Source organism: Jaculus jaculus, chromosome 7, assembly GCF_020740685.1.
Source record: "Jaculus jaculus isolate mJacJac1 chromosome 7, mJacJac1.mat.Y.cur, whole genome shotgun sequence".
In the NCBI taxonomy this organism is placed as follows: domain Eukaryota; kingdom Metazoa; phylum Chordata; class Mammalia; order Rodentia; family Dipodidae; genus Jaculus; species Jaculus jaculus.
In genome coordinates this window covers 80220145-80239224 of record NC_059108.1, presented here as the reverse complement: position 1 = coordinate 80239224, position 19080 = coordinate 80220145, and the positions used below count along the sequence as shown (strand labels likewise).

At 36.7% G+C, this 19080-nt stretch overlaps 1 protein-coding gene and 2 non-coding genes across 3 annotated transcripts in view; all 3 read right to left on the bottom strand.

The window, feature by feature from the left end:
• G2e3 (G2/M-phase specific E3 ubiquitin protein ligase) overlaps nt 1-19080 on the bottom strand; it is a 46561-nt gene that overhangs the window by 21328 nt on the left and 6153 nt on the right. Inside the window, exons 2-8 of the mRNA XM_045154504.1 lie at nt 13365-13405; nt 11537-11634; nt 10234-10335; nt 4948-5072; nt 3625-3790; nt 864-970; nt 148-264 (exon numbers count right to left, since the gene is read on the bottom strand). Coding sequence (XP_045010439.1) covers nt 148-264; nt 864-970; nt 3625-3790; nt 4948-5072; nt 10234-10335; nt 11537-11634; nt 13365-13401 — 752 coding nt within the window. The 5' untranslated portion in view covers nt 13402-13405. The remainder of the gene's footprint in view (nt 1-147; nt 265-863; nt 971-3624; nt 3791-4947; nt 5073-10233; nt 10336-11536; nt 11635-13364; nt 13406-19080) is intronic.
• LOC123462529 lies at nt 8623-8730 on the bottom strand. Its single transcript, XR_006638342.1, has one exon. It is a non-coding gene; the product is annotated as a U6 spliceosomal RNA (small nuclear RNA).
• On the bottom strand, nt 17207-17326 carry LOC123462651. Its single transcript, XR_006638435.1, has one exon. It is a non-coding gene; the product is annotated as a small nucleolar RNA SNORA17 (small nucleolar RNA).

The window sequence follows — 19080 nt, the reverse complement described above, 5'->3', positions numbered from 1 at the left end:
CTTCAAAAATTTCTCTACAAATAGTACCTACACACTTAAATATACTAAATCTCAACTTAAAAAACTTTAAACATCCTAACTAGACAACATACTTTCTCACATAAAGCGTAAATATGGAAATTAGCACAATTCAACTTTGAGAAATACCTATTGGGCTCATTATAGTCTCGCCCTTTTTTGCAATGACATCTTCGAACATCACAATGTTCGTGGCTCTGCAAAAGCTCTTGATAAGCATTTTCTTCTAACTCCCATGATGCATCTCTACAAATAAAGCAAGATATAAAACATATGTTGACTAAAATATTAAACAAAAGGATTAGCAACAGGAACACGGATAATAAGTTGTCCTTGTTAAGGTATTATTTTTGATGCACAAATCCATTTTGTTACGTGATAGTGAATTTTCAAAAACTAAGTGAAAAATTAATCTTTAATCTGTATTTTCCTAATATTTCATTTGCGTTGTGTTTGCTAGACAATCTACCACTAAGCTACATCCCCAACCCACTGGGATACAATTTTTAAATTTTTTTACCATTACTTTGAATTTCTCATCTTAAAGCATTAATAAAATTATTCTTCTCATTTTAAACCTATTTTGATTCTTCTTTTTATAAATGCCTGACATTGAAGATATTGCCTAAATCAATCAAAATTGAACTCATCTAAGGAACTAAGAGATGAACAAAGTAATGAGTTCCTGCTGTCTGAGAGCTAACAATCTGGGAGAGACAGACACTAGAAGCATCTACCTATCCATAATCACTCATCAGACATAAATGATTGTTTCTAGTATTATTAAATCCTGCATTTAAAGAAGCTTATTTTGGTTGTTGGTCAAAAGGCTAAATGTTACTCACTTTTCAGGAATATGAATTCCCATTCTCAACATCTCTTTCTGAAAGATGTCACTATTATTGCATATTGTACACCTAAAGAAAAACACTCCTGCATTTATCGCTTGAACCTACAGTAGAAAATGGAAAAATCTATTAACAATGTTAACTTATAACAGGTTATGAATTATAGAACAAATAGAACATGTGCCATTTTCACTTAATATTATCATGAAGATACTTTCTATACCACTAGTTCTCAAAACTTTTAAAATCTGGAAAGCTGCTTCATGGTTAAAAAAAAAAAAAAATCTCATGGACAGAAAATTCTTGGCATTACTGTTATCACCCACATGCAATTCTCAGCCTCTGACACCTAACACAGTTTGTTCTTTATTATTAAGTTTTTGAAATTTTTTTCCAAATTATTTATTTATTTATTTAGAGGGAGGGAGGGAGGGAGGGAGGGAGGGAGGGAGGGAGGGAGGGAGGGAGGGAGAGATAAAGCCAACAGAAATACAACGGGCACACCAGGGCCTAGACCCACTGCAAATGAACTCCAGACACATGCGCCACCTTGTGTATCTGGCTTGCGTGGGTATTGAGGAATCGAACCTGGGTCCTTAGGCTTTGCAGGCAAGCACCTTAACTACTAAACCATTTCTGCAGCCACCCTGGCCCCTCTTTTTTGGTTATTTGAGGTAGGGTTTCGCTCTGTAGCTCAGGCGGATCTGGAATTCACTATGTAGTCTCAGGGTGGCCTCGAACTCACAGCAATCTTCCTAGCTCTACCTCCGAAGTACTGTGATAAAAGGCTTGTGCCAACACACCCAGCCAATTTCTGTTCTTAAGTAATGTGTTGTCCTCTACACTATGATGAAAAATGTTGAAACTCTTGAGTTATTTCATCTAGAAAAGAATGTCAGTGGTTTATTTTTAATGTAATAACTCACTTTTCTTTCCCAAAAAGGAAGATACAATGTGTTTATTCTCAGTACTATGGAACAAATATAAAAAGGATGCCACAGACAGAGGATACTCAGAAAGATATAGGAAACTATAAACCTATTAGCAGTCCCTAATCTAAAAAAAACCTAGTAACATGAATCTTTTGAATTAAATGAGTACTACTTTATACATGCCAAGCATTATGTTATGTACCAAAAGTAGAAATATAAAATGATGTAGATTCAACTTCCAGGAATTCTACAGTGGGGTGTACATGTTGCTGTGATTTTAAGTGAATTTAAATTTTTTTAGTAGTAATGTTGTTAGTTTTGTTTTTGCATTACTGAGGATTGAAGAAAATAGGACTTTTGTGCCTATTACACAAGCACTCTTCCACTAACTGAATAGTCCCAATAAGCTTATACAAAACACTGAAATCAACCAACCTTTACTCCTTTGACTACAGTTAGCATTTTTTTTTGTTGTTGTTGCTTTTTCTTTTGGTTTTTCAAGGTAGGGTTTTATGCACTAGCTCAAAATGACTTGGAATTCATTATGTAGTCTCAGAGTGGCCTCAAACTCATGGGAATCCTCCTATTTCTGCCTCCCAAGTGCTGGTATTAAAGGTGTGTGGCCTTTTAAGTCTTTATTGAAATACAAGAAAATTCACAACCAGTAATTTTAAACTTACGTAAATCTTTGTTATTAGGTGTTCTGTTATAACCAATAGAACATTCACACACACATATAAGATATATTTGACATCATCAAGAGTTGGGATCATTTCAAAATATTCAAGAATCTTCCAAATATTTGTATTTGTTTGCAGTGTAGGTTCTGAACCCAGGGCCTCATGCACACGAGACAAGCACTCTACACCGAGAATTAAAATCCCTGTCTGTGGGTTGGAGAGATGGCTTAGTGGTTAAGGTGTTTGCCTGCAAAGCCAAAAGATCCTGGTTTGACTCTCTTTTGGGTAAGCCAGATGCATAAGAGGGCACATGCATCTGGAGTTTGCTTCCAGTGGCTGGAGGCCCTGGTGTGCCCATTCTCTCCCTCTCTGTCTGCCTCTTGCCTCTTTCTCTCTCTCAAAATATATTTTACAAAAATGACACATAACCCAATGGGAATATGACCAATTTGCAGTATGTTCACATCTCAAAGTTTCCAATAAAATTATTCAAATAAAATTCCTGGCTTCAAGGATACATTTTATAATAATCAAGTTATTGAAGAATCAGATATGAGTTTTATATAAACAATTATTCTGAAAAAGGAAATATGATAAAGAGTAGATCACAGTAAAATTGAGACAAGGTTTTGATATACATATAACTTAATGCTGATAATGGACTTGTGATTCTTCTGCCTTGGCCTCTGGAGTGTTAGGATAATAGGTACTTGCTAGTACACTTAGCTCATTTTTTTAAAAAAGGATTTTTATTACCCTTTTAATGTTTAAACAGCTTATTACCAAAGTTACCATTTCCTGACTTTCTAACTTAAATATATAACTGGAATTAAGGAATTAAAATCTGTTTTTACCCATTCTGAATACAAATAAAAATTTCAGGTACAAAATAAAATGTTACACATAAATTAGAATATTATAAACATACAGTAAAAGCTGAACCTCCATTTACTAAAAATGTTAACTGTATACCAGGATTAGACTTAGATTAAATCTTATATGAAAGTATGTGCAAAGTCAACTTAAAGTTACTGTAAAGTTACAAGTAGTTGTAAGTACTAATTTACATGTAAATTTTCTCTAAATTCAAATCAGCAAGCAATAAATTTTCTATCATTGAGAGAAAGCTTACAAAGCATGTCTTACCTGTACACAATCTCTGTGAAACCAAGCATTCTTACAACAAGGACTTCTTATTATGCTATAAGTAGGAATAGGATCAATACATTCCAAACAAATGGTACATGGTAAAGAGTCTCTAAACTTCTTAGCTGCAATTACTTGAACAGGTCGATGTTTCCCACAAAATGACCTAAAAATGTAAATTGTTTACATAAAATACCTAATGAAGTGAAAAACACAACTAGGCTAATATTTTAATTCAAATATTTAAGAGAAAAATTCAAATAGTTCTATCTCATTAATTAACTAAATTCGACACTGGCACTATGGTTCCACAATCTATTGTCAAGGAAAGTTATGAGCTTCAAGATATAAACATTATGGTGATAAGACTTACCTCACACAGAATATCAATAACTGATACTGGTAATACTGTTAGCAAAGGAGCAGATATACTCTTGTGCTCAACAGTATGAGATGCTGAATGTTATTGTACATGCTATTATACTCAGCATTAAATAAAATTTAAGGAGGCAAGAACTTACACCTAAATTTTTGAAAATGTTCTATTTATTAGTGAGAGGAGAGAAAGAGGCAGAAAAAGGAGAGAATGGGCACACCAGGGCCACCAGAAACTGCAAGCAAACTACAGACGCATGTGCCACCTTGTGCATCTGGCTTTATGTGGGGAATGGAACCTGAGTCCTTAGGCATCACAGGCAAGTGCCTTAACCACTAAGCCATCTCTTTGGCCCTTAATGCCTAAAAGTTTTAATCAAATATCATAAACTACAGATAATAATATGCTCCTAACCTATTATACTTTTGTTTATATTTTCTAGAGTAGTTTTTTTAAACTCTAGCCCAGGCTAACCTGGAATCCACTGTTATATCAGGGTTGCCCCCAAATCACTGAGATCCTCCCATCTCTGCCTCCTGAGTGCTGGGATTAAAGGTGTGCACCACCACGTCCAGCTTGCAACTTTCAAGTTTCATCAGACTGATTAATTCTATAGAAAGACACATGTGAATTTCTTATATATGTCTTTTCTTATGTGTATGTAAACTCAGTTCAGCTTTAAAAAATAATTTACCTAAGAATTACAATTTTGGGGTGTCTACTTTTCACTGTTATTTAACATTCACATTTCTTTTTTTGGGGGGGGGTTCGAGGTAGGGAACTCAGGCTGACCTGGAATTCACTATGTAGTCTCAGGGTGGCCTCGAATTCATGATGATCCTCCCACCTCTGCCTCCTGAGTGCTGGGATTAAAGGCATGCACCACCACTAAAAAAGTCATGTCCAGCTGACATTCACATTTCATATATAACAGTTAAGTAACTCACGCAAAATTGCCAGTAAACTGGAAAATACATTCTTTCTGAAGTCCACACGGGAAATGGTAACTTCGTTTACACTGAGGTACAACACATCCAATTGAAGCGCCATTTTTTTTGCAAACAAAACATTTCTAAAAGAAATAGGGAAACAGAGGCACAATATAAAAAAATGTAATACTATATAAACCAAGTATTAATGAATATTCCTTATGGAGAGACTTAAATAATTTTCATTATAACAACTTCACTGACAATAAAGAAATATCCTTTAAAAACTGTTCAACCCAGAAACAAACTAAAGAGACAAAATGTACCACTATAAAGAAGACCCTTTCTTTTCCATATGCTACAATACTTTAAACTGAGTGGTTTGTATACATAATAGCTAAATATGAGAATTGAAATCTCATCAGAAAGCACAAAAATTAGGAAATAACAAGAACAGGAAAATACTAAAGGTTACTTTATAAAAAATGGCTCAGATTACTCTAGCTTAACCAAAATGAAAAGGTGTTATGAGATAGCAGTGGTTGGTAAGATAGTGGTCTCCAAGAGGATCCATTCAGCCCCAATTCCCAGTATCTATAAAGTGAATTTATATGGAAATAGTCTTTGCAGATATAAAGTTAAAGATCTCAAGGTAAGATCATCCTGGACATAGGCTGTTCTAAATCCTATGACTGGTATCTTCATAAGTGAAAAGGGCAGATTTAAAACAGACACTCAAAGCTGGAGAGATGGCTTAGCAGTTAAGGCGCTTGCCTGTGAAGCACAAGGACCCAGGTTTAAAAAATGCAAGAGGTAGCACATGCATCTGGAGTTCATTTGCAGTTGCTAGATAGAGGCCTTGGTATACCCATCCATATATATGTTCTATCTCTCTCTCAAATAAATAAATAAAGCGCTAAAACAGACACTCAGAAATATGAGACCATATAAAGAAAAGCTGAGATTGGGGTTGTTCTGCCACTAACCAAGGATCATTACCAGCAGCTACCACAATATATTCTCCTTCAAAGCCTCTATCATGGCCAACTTTTCTGATAACACATTTTAGAACTTTTGGTCTATACAATTGGGAGAAAATACATTTCTCTAATTTGTCATGGAAGACCTACAGAATATGACTAAATATCATGCCACGAACTTAAACATAGCAGTAGTATATAAATAGAAATACAATAATTATAATACAGAGGTGTACCTAAAACACCTCAGAACCCTTAAGAGGACCATTAAAATGGTCACTGATTCAAGAATTAAGTCTTCCTGCCAACTCCTCAATGATCATCCAGGTCCTAGAAATTACTGGCTAACCTGACTCTCCCAGTGAACTAACATAGAAATTCTAGTTTAAGGTTTTAAAACAAGAGAGAAAGATGAGACTTCTCTGTTAGGATCAAGATAGTCTCAAAGGTTGAGAATGTACTCAGTGAGGATTTGGATAGTTTAACAAAACAAGAAGCTCCAAGCCTGGCTAAGGATGGAGGCCACCTTTTATTATAAGCTTATTATTATTGTTAGGAGGTAAAGGAATTTTAATATAAACATCTTCACGTGATTCTTAGATTTATGCTAACCTTTCACCCAACATTTTCCTTGTACCCTAGGTTCTCTACTTTACCATCAACTCTCCTGCCTCTGTGACATCTTAAAAAAATAACTGTTTCTACTTCTTTGCCTCAGCTGAAATAAATGATTCTTTAAACTTCCCTTATAGACCTTCTTGAATGAATCTGATTTCTCACCCTCCTTAGTTTTCCAACTTGGCACAGGATGAAGTTAAGGAAGCTGTGGCTGCCAAGAGACAACAGGACATTATTTTAGTTCTCTGGTGGAGATTTCAGACCACTGTTTTACCTTCACACAGCCTCCTAATATCTGCTACTAAATCAATCCACCATCTCAAGACTTTGGCACCTGAATCACAGGACTTTTCCGTATTTTAACTAGCTATCAAGTCAGAAGATTCTCGGCATTTAAGGCAAACTTTCTTTGCTTCTTGAAGCTTAATGAGGTAATGCTCTTCTTCGCTTCAGTATAATTTCTCTCACCCTCCAAACTGCTTGTTCTACTATGGAAATCAACACTTCCAGAATCATATTCCCTAAACAGAACTCACCCACTTTCAAGTTTTCATATGCAAAGTATTATTCAGACCATATGGAGACCTATATAGTTCTTTCATGGCATATATCATAGTATCATGTGATCATATAAAAGATTAAAAAATAAAAAAAATAACAGAATAGCAAGGAGTTAGAGCTTGGGATATATACAGAAGATACACATAGAAGGGTTACATGAGTTATGGAGACAAAAACTTAGCAGTCCATTTTGACCTACATTCCCATCTCAGCAAGTAGGTTCAAGAATTAAAAAGCACATAGCTGAGCTAACTCAAGGATTAAAGGTTTATAGATTAGCAGACTGAACTATGGTCACTATGGTGGTTTGACTCGGGTGTCCCCTATAAACTTAGGTGGATCCTAGGTTCCCAGATGATGGAGATTTGGGAATTAATGCCTCCTGGAGGCAGTGTATTGTTGAGGGTGGGCTTATGGGTATTATAGCCAGTTTCCCCTTGCCACTGTTTGGCACATTTTCCTGTTCCTGTTGTCCACCTGATGTTGGTCAGGGGATATCTACTCTCTGCTCATGCCATTGTTTTCCCTTGCCATCATGGAGCTTCCCCTCAAGTGTATAAGCCAAAACAAACCCCTTTTCCCACAAGCTGCTCTTGGTTGGGTGATTTCTGCCAGCAATGTGAACCTCACTGCAACAGTCGCAATTCTAATGTAAAAGTGATACCATATATGTTTATTGCCACTATTCACAACAGCTAAGAGATGTAACCAGTTTAGATGTCCATAGTAGATGAATAAAGAAAATGTGGTATGTAGATATTTGGTGCAATTTTATTCCGTTATCAAGAAAAATAAACATGACATTTGCAGAAAGAGGAATACAACTGGAAAAATCATGTTAGATGAAATAAGTTAGACTCAGAAAGATATACTACAGCATATTTTCTCTTACATATGGACCCAAAATTTTAATGTGTGTGTGTATGTACACACACACGTCATGAAAATGGGAGGAAGGCTATGGAAAAGGAAAAGGGATCAACAAGAGGGATCAGGGAATCAAGGAGAAGGAAATAAATAATGATGCATGAAAATGCCATAATGGGGCTGGAGAGATGGCTCAGCAGTTAAAAGGTGCTTACTTGAAAAACCCGATGGCTTGGGTTCGATTCCCCAGTAATGCCATAAAGCCAGATACATAAAGTGGCACATGTGTCTGGAGTTCACATGCAAGGGCATGAGGCCCTGGCGTTTCCATTCTTTTCTCTACCTCTTTCCCTCTCCCTCCCTCCCTCCCTGCAAATAAACAAATGAGAAAAAAAGAAATGAAAATTCCACAAGGAAGCTAGTTAAGTTCAAAAATAAATAAAAGTGATTCAAATGATACATACTTTTTGTAATGAGTATTTTATTTTATTTTTTATTTTGTATTTTTTTGGTTTTTCGAGGTAGGGTCTCACTCTAGCCCAGGCTGACCTGGAATTCACTATGGAGTCTCAGGGTGGCCTTGAACTTATGGCAATCCTCCTACTTCTGTCTCCCGAGTGATGGGATTAAAGGCATGCGCCACCACGCCCGGCTCATACTTTTTTTTTTACATATGGAATGCTTCATAAATTTGCATGCCATCCTTGTACAGAGGCCACGCTAATCTTTTTGTATTGTTCCAATTTTTTAGTGTATGTGCTGCCAAAATGAGCACTCAAACAAGAAGGAAGTGAAATCAGTATTATCACAAGTTACTTATAATTCAGGTCAGCTAAACTCGTTTGCAAACATATAAAATGCTGTATTAAAATTTACTATTGCTGGGTATGATGGTACACATCTTTAATCCCTGCACTCAGAAGGCAGAATTAGGATCACCTTGAGTTCAAGGCCACCCTGAAACTATATAGTGAATTCTAGGACAGCCTGGGCTAGAGTGAGACCCTATCTTGAAGGTTAAAAAAAAAAAAAAAAGCAAAACAACTCAACTACATTTGACAAAAAAATGTATTGGAACAAAACAAGCCACAGAGCCCGGGAGGCACCATGACTGGCTTGGCTGCCTGGGTGTGGGATATGATGGCCAGCTTGGTTGCCCTGGTATGGGGACAATGTCGGCCCCAAATGACTGCTGTTGTCTCCTCTGTCTCCTGGTGCCCGTGGCGCTGCTGCTGCTGCACCTGGGGCCAGGGCTGTGCTGTCGCAACTGCCACTAGGCTCCAAGACCGTCCAGCCACCTGGACCACTCATTCTCAGGCTAAAGCTGCAGGGCCTCCTTGCTGAGAATGGCAATGGCAGCAGCCCTGGGCCTGGCCCGAGGGCAATGGCTTCATGGGGAAGGTCAGGGAAGTTTTCAAGGGTGGCAACAAACCCATGACCAGAGGGTGCTGGTTGATAGCGGTGAGCAGCACAGTGCTGGTGTACTTTGTGGGCAGGACCATCAGGATGAGAAGAAACCAAAAGACTAGAAGATATGGAGTCTTGCACACTAACACAGAAAACATGGAATTGAAACCTTTAGAACAAGATGACAAGGATGATGACAACACTTTGATGCCAATCAACTGAGAAAGTTTGTGCCTTCTGATGAGAAGATTTCATCTTTCCTCCATGAAGAGCAGAGTTTTGTTTAAGGAATAAGAAGCTACTATGTCAATGAGGGAAGGGGTATTTAAGTTACATTATTACAACCTTTAATTTGCTGTTACTGCAGTAACTACTGCATGATGTTGTTATATCTTTGTAAGTATAGAAATACTATATAATACTGGGCTCCAGTTCTTAGGGATATATTTTACCTTAGTGGTTTTTCAGTTTGAAAATTACTTTAAAATGGTGTTTACTGAAGTTTTTGTTACTTCCTTATCATACCATTGTAAATCATTTTCATTTATGTACTAATCAATTGGTGTTAATTACTTTTGCTAGTGGCATATTTTACAGAACTATAAACTACAACAACCAACTGATGTATAATAATAATTAAAAATTTTCCTTTACTAAAATATATTTCCTTTTTTGTGGGGAAAAGAAGCCAAGTTTACTATGCTGTTTTTGAGTTTTTAAAATATTAATAATTGTCTCTACTACTGGATACAATAAATAAGATTTAAAATAAAAAAAAACTAGAGCCATAAATTTGTAGCACAGAAACTGATCAGAGACTTTAAGCCAATGTTAACAATACTTGTGAATTTTGTGCCATGAAAAAATTTACCAGTTTAGATGCTCTATTTACTTCCTTCCTGATGTCTTCTTCCAGGAAGCCATACATTCCTTCCTCTTCTTTACCTCTTTGCCAAATTCCACTTGACATTAGCTGTGAAAATATTCTCAATTAGAAAACAAACTAAAAACTAGGTTAAAATATATCTTGAGTACACATCCTAATAACACATAAAATAACTTAAACTTTAGGCCCCTATCTAAAATAATTTTTGGTTTTGCTGTGTATGTTCATATATGTAGAATGTCAGTGTGCATAAACCACAGCACATGTGGGAGGCCTGGACAACTCTGGGTGTCAGTCCTTCCTCACCTTCCACCTTGAAGAAGGGTCTTTGGTCACCATTACATTTGCCAGAACACCTGGCCTGCCAGCTTCTAAGAGATTCTCCTTTCTCTCTAAATTCACTGGAAGTATAGGTGCTAGTGCTATGACATGAGCTTTACTGAGTTCTGATGATCTGAACTCAAGTACTAATGACTGTATGGCAAGTACTTTATCCACTTGGCCACCTTCCAAGCCCTAATTATTATTGTGTATAGTGAAATAAGAGGCAACTCATAAAAATTTGACTTTGAAGACACTGGAAACTCAATTCTAAAAGTATTATAGAAAGGAAAGAAGTGAGGAAAGTGAGGAGGGAGAGAGGGAATAAGGAAGGAAGAAATGAAGAGAAGTAGGTGGGTGGGAAAGGCCAAGAAAAACAAACATGAAGAGAAAAAAGCAATGTAAAGAAGTAACTACGAAGACAATATTATCAGTACTATTTCATGCTATCTTTAAATCTTTCTAATTGAGGATTCTAAAAGGCATATCTAGACTGAAATTTAGGTCAGCAAGTGTGTGATTATTTAGAAAAATCTCTTTCTAACATCATAGCTGAACTGTCTTAAGTAAGTCTGAATTCTGAAAACAATGTGGACTACAAGTAACAAATCTTAGCTTGCAAATTAGGATCCATACCTGACCTTTTAGAAATCTAGGCAAGTAATATAATGTTGTTATCTTTAAAGTGAAATTATGAACATTTTATGATTATTAAATTATGAACATCGCCTCTTCTCATACCATATGGAGACCCACAGTCCTTTCCTTGCACAGAGCATAGTGCATAGATTCACAAATAACAATTAAATGAGCAAGGGATTGAAAAAGCAGCCAAACATTTATACTTTTAGTCCAAACAAATAAAATGATTCAAAAGTTAAATAATTTACCTAATTCTTAGTAGTTAGAATCAACTAATTTCTCTTCCCTAAAACACTTTAATTTTAGAATCATAAATTACACTCACCAAACAATAGTAATGTACTGTGAGATTCCATGTCTCATTGGTTTTTTTTTCTCCGTATTTGTTGGGACAGTCATCATCTTTTCGACAGAAAACACAAACTAAAGGTGAAGAGTAAATAGGTTAAAAAATACATTCTAAAACTTCAAAATAGGGCTGGAGAGATGGCTTAGCGGTTAAGCGCTTGCCTGTGAAGCCTAAGGACCCCTGTTCGAGGCTCGGTTCCCCAGGTCCCACGTTAGCCAGATGCACAAGAGGGCACACGCATCTGGAGTTCGTTTGCAGAGGCTGGAAGCCCTGGCGCGCCCATTCTCTCTCTCTCCCTCTACCTGTCTTTCTCTCTATGTGTGTCGCTCTCAAATAAAAATTTAAAAAAAAAAACTTCAAAATAATCTATAACTATGGTGCTCTTCTGATGTGCTAAATTCTTTGGGAGTAAATAATATCACATAGCTTCACTAACATAAAATTACCAATACCTACTTCTAAAACATTAATGTGACTTTATAGTTTTCATCAACCCACAGTGATGAACTCCATTATAAAATTGAAATGGCAATTTGAGTGGTAACATCAATGAAAAAGATAGGCTAGGGGACCCCCAAACTCCCATTTTCCTACCATACCAATGATTAAGTTGCCAAAAATCTTAAGAACATTCTTTAAGAAATTATCAAAGGATTAGGACAAATATACTATCTGAAACAGAAGATAACAGCTGCAAGCAGCTAACACACTAAAAACTAAAAAAGAAGAGGTTGGCAAAGTGGATATGCGAATAAGGATTTTGAAAGGTCCCACATCTGGAGAACTTAAAAGGGTCATGTGCCCATAGACATATGCAAAACAGGAGAACACTTAAACTTTGACTGCTAGCTGATTTTTAGGCACATGAAACCTATATATTAAATAAATCAATACAGGGACCTGCATGTAGAATACACTAGGATTTAAACATTTACTTTTATAAGCAAATTACTTTTGTATTATTTGTATCATCTAAAATTCAGTACAACTGTTCTGACTTCATTATATTTATTAAGAATACTTCTACTCCAGAAAATGCTAGTGGTTTCTATTATAGCATGAAAGTTTCTTCCTAAAGCACATTCATATAAATAAAAATGGAAGCATTAAGCTTCTGAAAATTTAAGTCAAGTCAAGTCAGGTGTATTTGGGAAACATGTAACAATACTAAATAAATTACAAACATTTCAGAACTATTAGCATGACTGACGGATACTACTCAGGAGGTAGAAACAAGAAACGGGTTTAGAAGCAAAGGTCCACATCTAAAGTAAGGTGGATTTAACAGATAACTCAAAAAATGATAATTAAGATATAGAATATTATGTACAATATTTTAAAGGGAATTTTCAAATAACTTTATTGGTGGTAGAAGTAACAATTCAGATTCCTTATTTTTTAGGGCAGCAAGGCAATACAGATGGTTTATAAAAATGAGAAAACAACAACTAGGCGTCCATTTGGGAAAACTGCTGTCAATTTAGAAATTGTCCTGTTCATGTTCAACTTTTACACATTGATTATGCTGTTCTCTCACCTGCATTTTCATGTTTGTAAGTGAAAAATTAAAAATAAATAATACTGTTTTATGTGGATTCAAACTGATCAAATTATATACAGTATACAAATACACTTGGTAAATTCTCCTCTGATAGCAAATTTAGTTTTTGAAACTGAATATAATCAATATTATACATCAGGACATGAACATATGACCTAAGCATCAGAAAATTCACTGCTATTGGTTGAGCAGCATTCTAAAAAGATTTATCAAAATAAAAATAGTTTAAATACAATTACTTACAAAGGTTCTGCGAGCCATCAGATTTATTTTCATTCATTTTACTAGAAAAAATAAGAACATATCAAAACAACTATTTTAACTTCAAAAGTCTGAAATAAGCCATTTTCATTAAATTTAACCAATGCATGATTACAAAAGTTACAGAATTATTCCACACTCTAGTACATTTAAGACAGCACTTCTCAACGAAGGTGGCAGAATTTGAGGATTGCTTTTAAAATTGGAAGGAATGTTTAATTATTTTAACATATTTAAATGACCATTGATATTCAGCAGAAAAGGGCTAGCACTGTAAGATAATTTACAATGAACCAAAAAAATATTACCCAACAAAGAATTGTCTAGACTTTCATTTCTTTCAGATGGATGTTATAATATGATGAGTAAAAGAAAAACACACAAACAAACAAAAAACCCTCTTTATTAAGTCATGAGCTAAATCCATGCCACAGGCTAATAATCAAATCTATTTCTTGCTATGCTGAAACAAAATGAGTTATTTTCAGATCTATAACTCCTATGCAAATTAGATAACCTTGTGTTTACTTTCTGTTCAAAATTCACACAACTTATCCACTAGTTAGAAAAAAAAGAAATCAGACCATGGACAACAATGTTTCTCATATTTGAATAGCCTATATAAACATTCTTTAGTAGTATTAGTTTATATGTTAGCTAGTACACTGTTCTGATTGCTTCAATACACTTTTTAGTGCAGTAATGCTCAACCACTTCCTGTATATGTTGGAGATATATACACTCAGAAGGCAGAGGTAGGAGGACTGCTCTGAGCTTGAGGCAACCCTGAGACTACATAGTGAATTCCAGGTCAGCCTTGGCTAGAGCAAGACCCTACCTCGAAAAAAAAGTCCCCATAGTCTTTTAACAGTTTCAATTCTGTTCAAAAGTCCAAAATCTCATAAAATCTCATCTGAGACTCAAGGAACTCTCATAACTGTGAGCCCTGTAAAAACAAAACATAAGTCGCATATTTCCAACATATACAGAAAATCACCCTTATTTTCCTCACTCTCCATTAGTTAAGTAAATAAAACTATCAGTTCCTTTCTGTGTTGGAACAAAATACCCAAGCGTGCAGCTTATGGAAGGAAAAAAGTTTCACTTGGCTTAATGTTTTGAGAGGATGTTTCCCTGAATTGCTTTTGTCAGGTATTTTGTCCCAGAAAAAAGAAAGGTGGCAAATATACTATACAAGCCTGATGACCATCACCCATGTTGCTGGGACAAAACATCTGATTAGAAGCAGCTTATGGAAAGAAAAAGTTTGTTTTGGCTTCTAGCTGTGAGAAGGTTCATCATAGCAGGGAAGCATGCAGTAAGTTACAAAGCTGGCTCACACAGTCACTTGTCAGCTGTAGGAAGAAAGCAGCAAGAGTGAGCTCCTCGGTATATGACTATAAGCCTCAAAGTCCAGCCCCCATCCCCATTACATACTTCCTCCAGAAAGCATCCTCTTCCCAGAAGTCCTACAATCTTCCCAAATTACCACCAGCTGGGGAACCAAGAATTCAAACCCAGAAGCCTATGGGGGCATTGTACATTCAATCTACCATATTCTGTCCCCATAGGCTCATAACTGTGAGCCTTGTAAAAATAAAACACAAGTCACTATTTCCAACAAATACAGAACAGAGAAAGGAAGACTGGACCACCAAATCCTATAGTTGTACTATGGTATCTGGGATTTGTGATGAAAAGTGCCTGGGCTCCAAAGTACATAGTTCTGCCTTGAACCTGCAGCTTTCCTTGGTGGACATCCTATGGTCCTGGCATGTCCAACATTCTGGGATCTTTACTGCTACTTAAGGGTTCATTTGCACAGCTTCAAGCAGTACCTCTCAGGTGCCTTTGCAAGGATTCTGATCCTGTCATACACTGTCTGGCCTTAGCAACTTCATGCAACTGTGGTTCAATATTCTAGAACTCCCTCCATCCTACACTTTTCATACCTCCAAACTAGTACCATGTGGGGGCTGCTGCCAAGTTCTGCTACCAGATCAGGATGAATCCTGGCTATAAACTAATTCTAACAGCCTCTCCATGTTGGCCTTGGGGAACAGGGAACTCATGCATTCTCCCTTTAGGTCTTTTCTTTCAAAAGAATTCCTCCTCTTACTCCGTGAGCCTTCACTGGGTTTGGTCTTGTCCTCAGGGGATCTTTCTATTGCGGTACAGAGTAGTAGGCTTCTCTGTAATGGAGTTAATTTCTTTACCAATTACAGCCCAAGTGGTTGTAGTCTACATACCCTGGACTTTAAACTTGCTCACATTTCTTTCAGTGCTGAACTTCACATTTTTTTCATAACTTCCTGCAGTGTATTTTGCCCTTTTCATTGACGATCTGAGTAAAATCAACTAAGAGAAGTCATAACACAGACTCGATGCAACTCTGCCTCGGAATTTCTTCTAGTCTATTACTTTTCACTCAGTTTTCCTCAAGTTTCAGAGTACAGGCAGAATGCAGCCATATTCTTTGCCAGAAGAGCACACAAACTGCTTCTAGCCCAGTTACTGATAGCTGAAATCTCATGAGTCAAGCCTCCATAGTCTACATTTCTCTCAGCCTTCTGGACTTTCACACTCCCATCAGAATGGTCCAGTAAGCTCTGCTTACATCACGGTAAGTCTTCCCTAGCCCAAAGTTCCAAATTCTTCCACAAACCAGTTCCAAAAGCCTATGATCCATATGATCAGGATTATTGTAGCAATGGCTCCAGCTCTCAGTACCAATTTGCTCTATCAATTACTTTCTCATTATTCGGACAAAATACCTGATCAAAAGCAGCTTATATAGGGAAAAATATTTAACTCAGCTTAAAGTTTTGAAGGGTAGATTCACCATGGTCAGGAAGAGATGGCAGTCCTGAGCAGGGCCAAGAAGCAGTGAGAAGTGCACGTGGAGCCAGCTATAACATCTTAAAACTTGTCTTCCAGTGGATGCTTCTTCTAGCAAAGCTCTCCCTTTAAAGGCTCTTAAATCTTAGCATTCAAACACATGGGCCTATGGTGAACATGTTACATTCAAACTATCAGTCAGAAAGTTGGTATGTAGGAACAGGCTTACTATAACTGATTAAGTACATGGTACACTATACTATGTCAAATAATAAAAAAGCAGCTTAAAAAAAAGGATAGTGTGGTGGTTTGATTCGGGTGCCTCCCATAAACTTAGGTATTCTGAGCGCTAGTCTCTCCAGCTGATGGCAATTGGAAATTAAAGCCTCCTGGAGGCAGTGTATTGTTGGGGGCAGGCTCATGTATGTTATAGCCAGTTTCTCCATGCCAGTGTTTGGCACACTCTCCTGTTGCTACTGTCCACCCTCTGCTCATGCCATTGTTTTCCCTTGCTATCTTGGAGCTTCCCCTCGAGCCTGTAAGCTAAAATAAACCCATTTTTTCCCAAAAGCTGCTCTTGGTCAGGTGATTTTGGCCAGCAATGTGAACCTGACTGCAACAGATATAGAATACAGTTTTAAGTATATCCAGAGAATTATAAAATCCACAAATGAAAGAATACCAATAAATTTTATCCAACCTAAGATCCTGTAAAAAGGTAGGGCACACATTATTTTACTAATACTGACTAACCCAGTTAAAACTGATAAAAATAAAATATTTTCTTACAATTTAGAATTTTCATATATTTACTACAAGAACTGTTTTTAATTGAAACATGTATTTTCTCATATAATGCTTTCATAAAAACTCACAGGTAACTCCTGAATTATTCTAATATTATTATCATTATTATCTGGTCCTTCATTAAAAACGTATCTTTTATGCCATCAAGATTGCTATTTCTCGCCCACCCCTCCCTCTGGAGTGTCAGCCTAATAATCATTCAGATGTTCACAGGTCAGAGCACTGACGTAGAAATAGCCTCTCCCCTCTCTGCTACAATGTGACACAGCAGCCACACTTGAAACTCCTATAGGGGCAGCAAGAATGCTATTTCTTACAAGAATACATGAAACAGCTAAAGAACCAATTTCAAATAGGTTTTGTAATTAAGCAGGTTTAGCCTTCCTCAGCTCTTCTCCACAACTATTAATGTAGGGTTTAGAGTCTCTTAGATTTTCCATCCTCCATTCTTGGTTCCTGCTCTCTTTTCTCCTCCCCTTTAAATAGTCACTGCTACTAATTTAATAGTACTTTTGATACTTACATATGCTCATATGATGACTGCTGAGGGCCATGACTGGTCAAATTGAGGGATGTAACTGTACAATCTGAAAAGGAGTTCATGAATGTGTGATGGAGGTGGGAAGAGTCCATCATAAAATTGATTAAATGCCTTTTAGTAGGACTTTTTTGTAATTCTACCTCTGGTGATTCAGTTATTATAAATCCATATACATAAGAATTTCTTACATTAAAATTACATAATATGACAAATATTTCACCTAAATATTTTGTAAATATTTTATTTATTTTTTTGAGAGAGAGGCAGATGGAGAGAGAGACAGAACAGGCACACCAGAGCCTCTAGCCCCTGTAAATAAACTCCAGATGCATGTGCCACCTGTGTATCTGGCTTCTGTGGGTACTGGGGAATCGAAGCTGGCTCCTTCAGCTTCATAGGCATATGCTTTAACCATTAAGCCATTTCGCCAGCCCCTACCTCAACATTTTAATTGATACATGTTTTCAGTCAGGACTTCCCAATACTAATTGACACTTGAGATCTCATGCCTCCTTGCTTATAATTCCTTATCCTTATTTTGGTGAATTGTAGCTAGGTATTGATTACTATTACTTATTGTAATATAACAAAATGATTGGACTCTGACAAGTTTCCTGAGGGCTAAATCACTGTATCATTCAATACAGTTCAAATTAACATTTGTAAAATTTGAGATGCATTCTAGACATATGACTAGATAATGATTCTAGTAAACTTTATCTCTGTGGTTACATATTTCCCTCCTTTCTTTTCCTCTGCAAAGACATAGGCTCTCTCTTGGTAAATAGTGTGATAAAGGTCTGACTAGAATAGATAACTATGTTACCTTTAAGTTTCCTATTCATTTTTAGCTTCGGTTTACACAATATGTATGTCAATATCTAATAAGCACTTTGTTTTCCAAGGTATATTAATTCCCATTATCCCATATATGGCAACGGAACCTAGTAAAAGATGAAGAGTTTACCAGTCATTTGATTTTTTTTGTGAGCAGCTCCGTGATTCCTCTGCTCTAGTAATCTCACTGCAGAGTCAATAGTCCTAATTATATCAAGCTACAGATTTGTCTCTAGTAGTTTTAAGCTGACAGGACTACAGCAAGACAAAGAATAAAGCACTGCAGAAAACAGCAACTAAATCTAGATTAAGAAGTATACAGGAAGTCTGGAGAGATGGCTTAGCAGTTAAAGTGCTTGCCTGAAAAGCCAAAGGACCCAGGTTCAGTTCCCCAGGACCCACATAAAGCCAGACGCACAAGGTGAAACATGCTTCTGAAGTTCGTTTGCAGTAGCTGGAAACCCTAGCACAACCAGTTACCTTTTTTTATTTTTATTTGTTTATTTGAGAGAGAGAGAGAGAGAGAGAGAGGCAGAGAGGAGAGAGAGAATGGGTGTGCCAGGGCTTCCAGCCACTGCAAATGAACTCCAGATGCCTGTGCCCCTTGTGCATTTTGGCTTAAGTAGATCCTGGGTAATCGAACCAGGGTCTTTGGCTTTGCAGGCAAATGCCTTA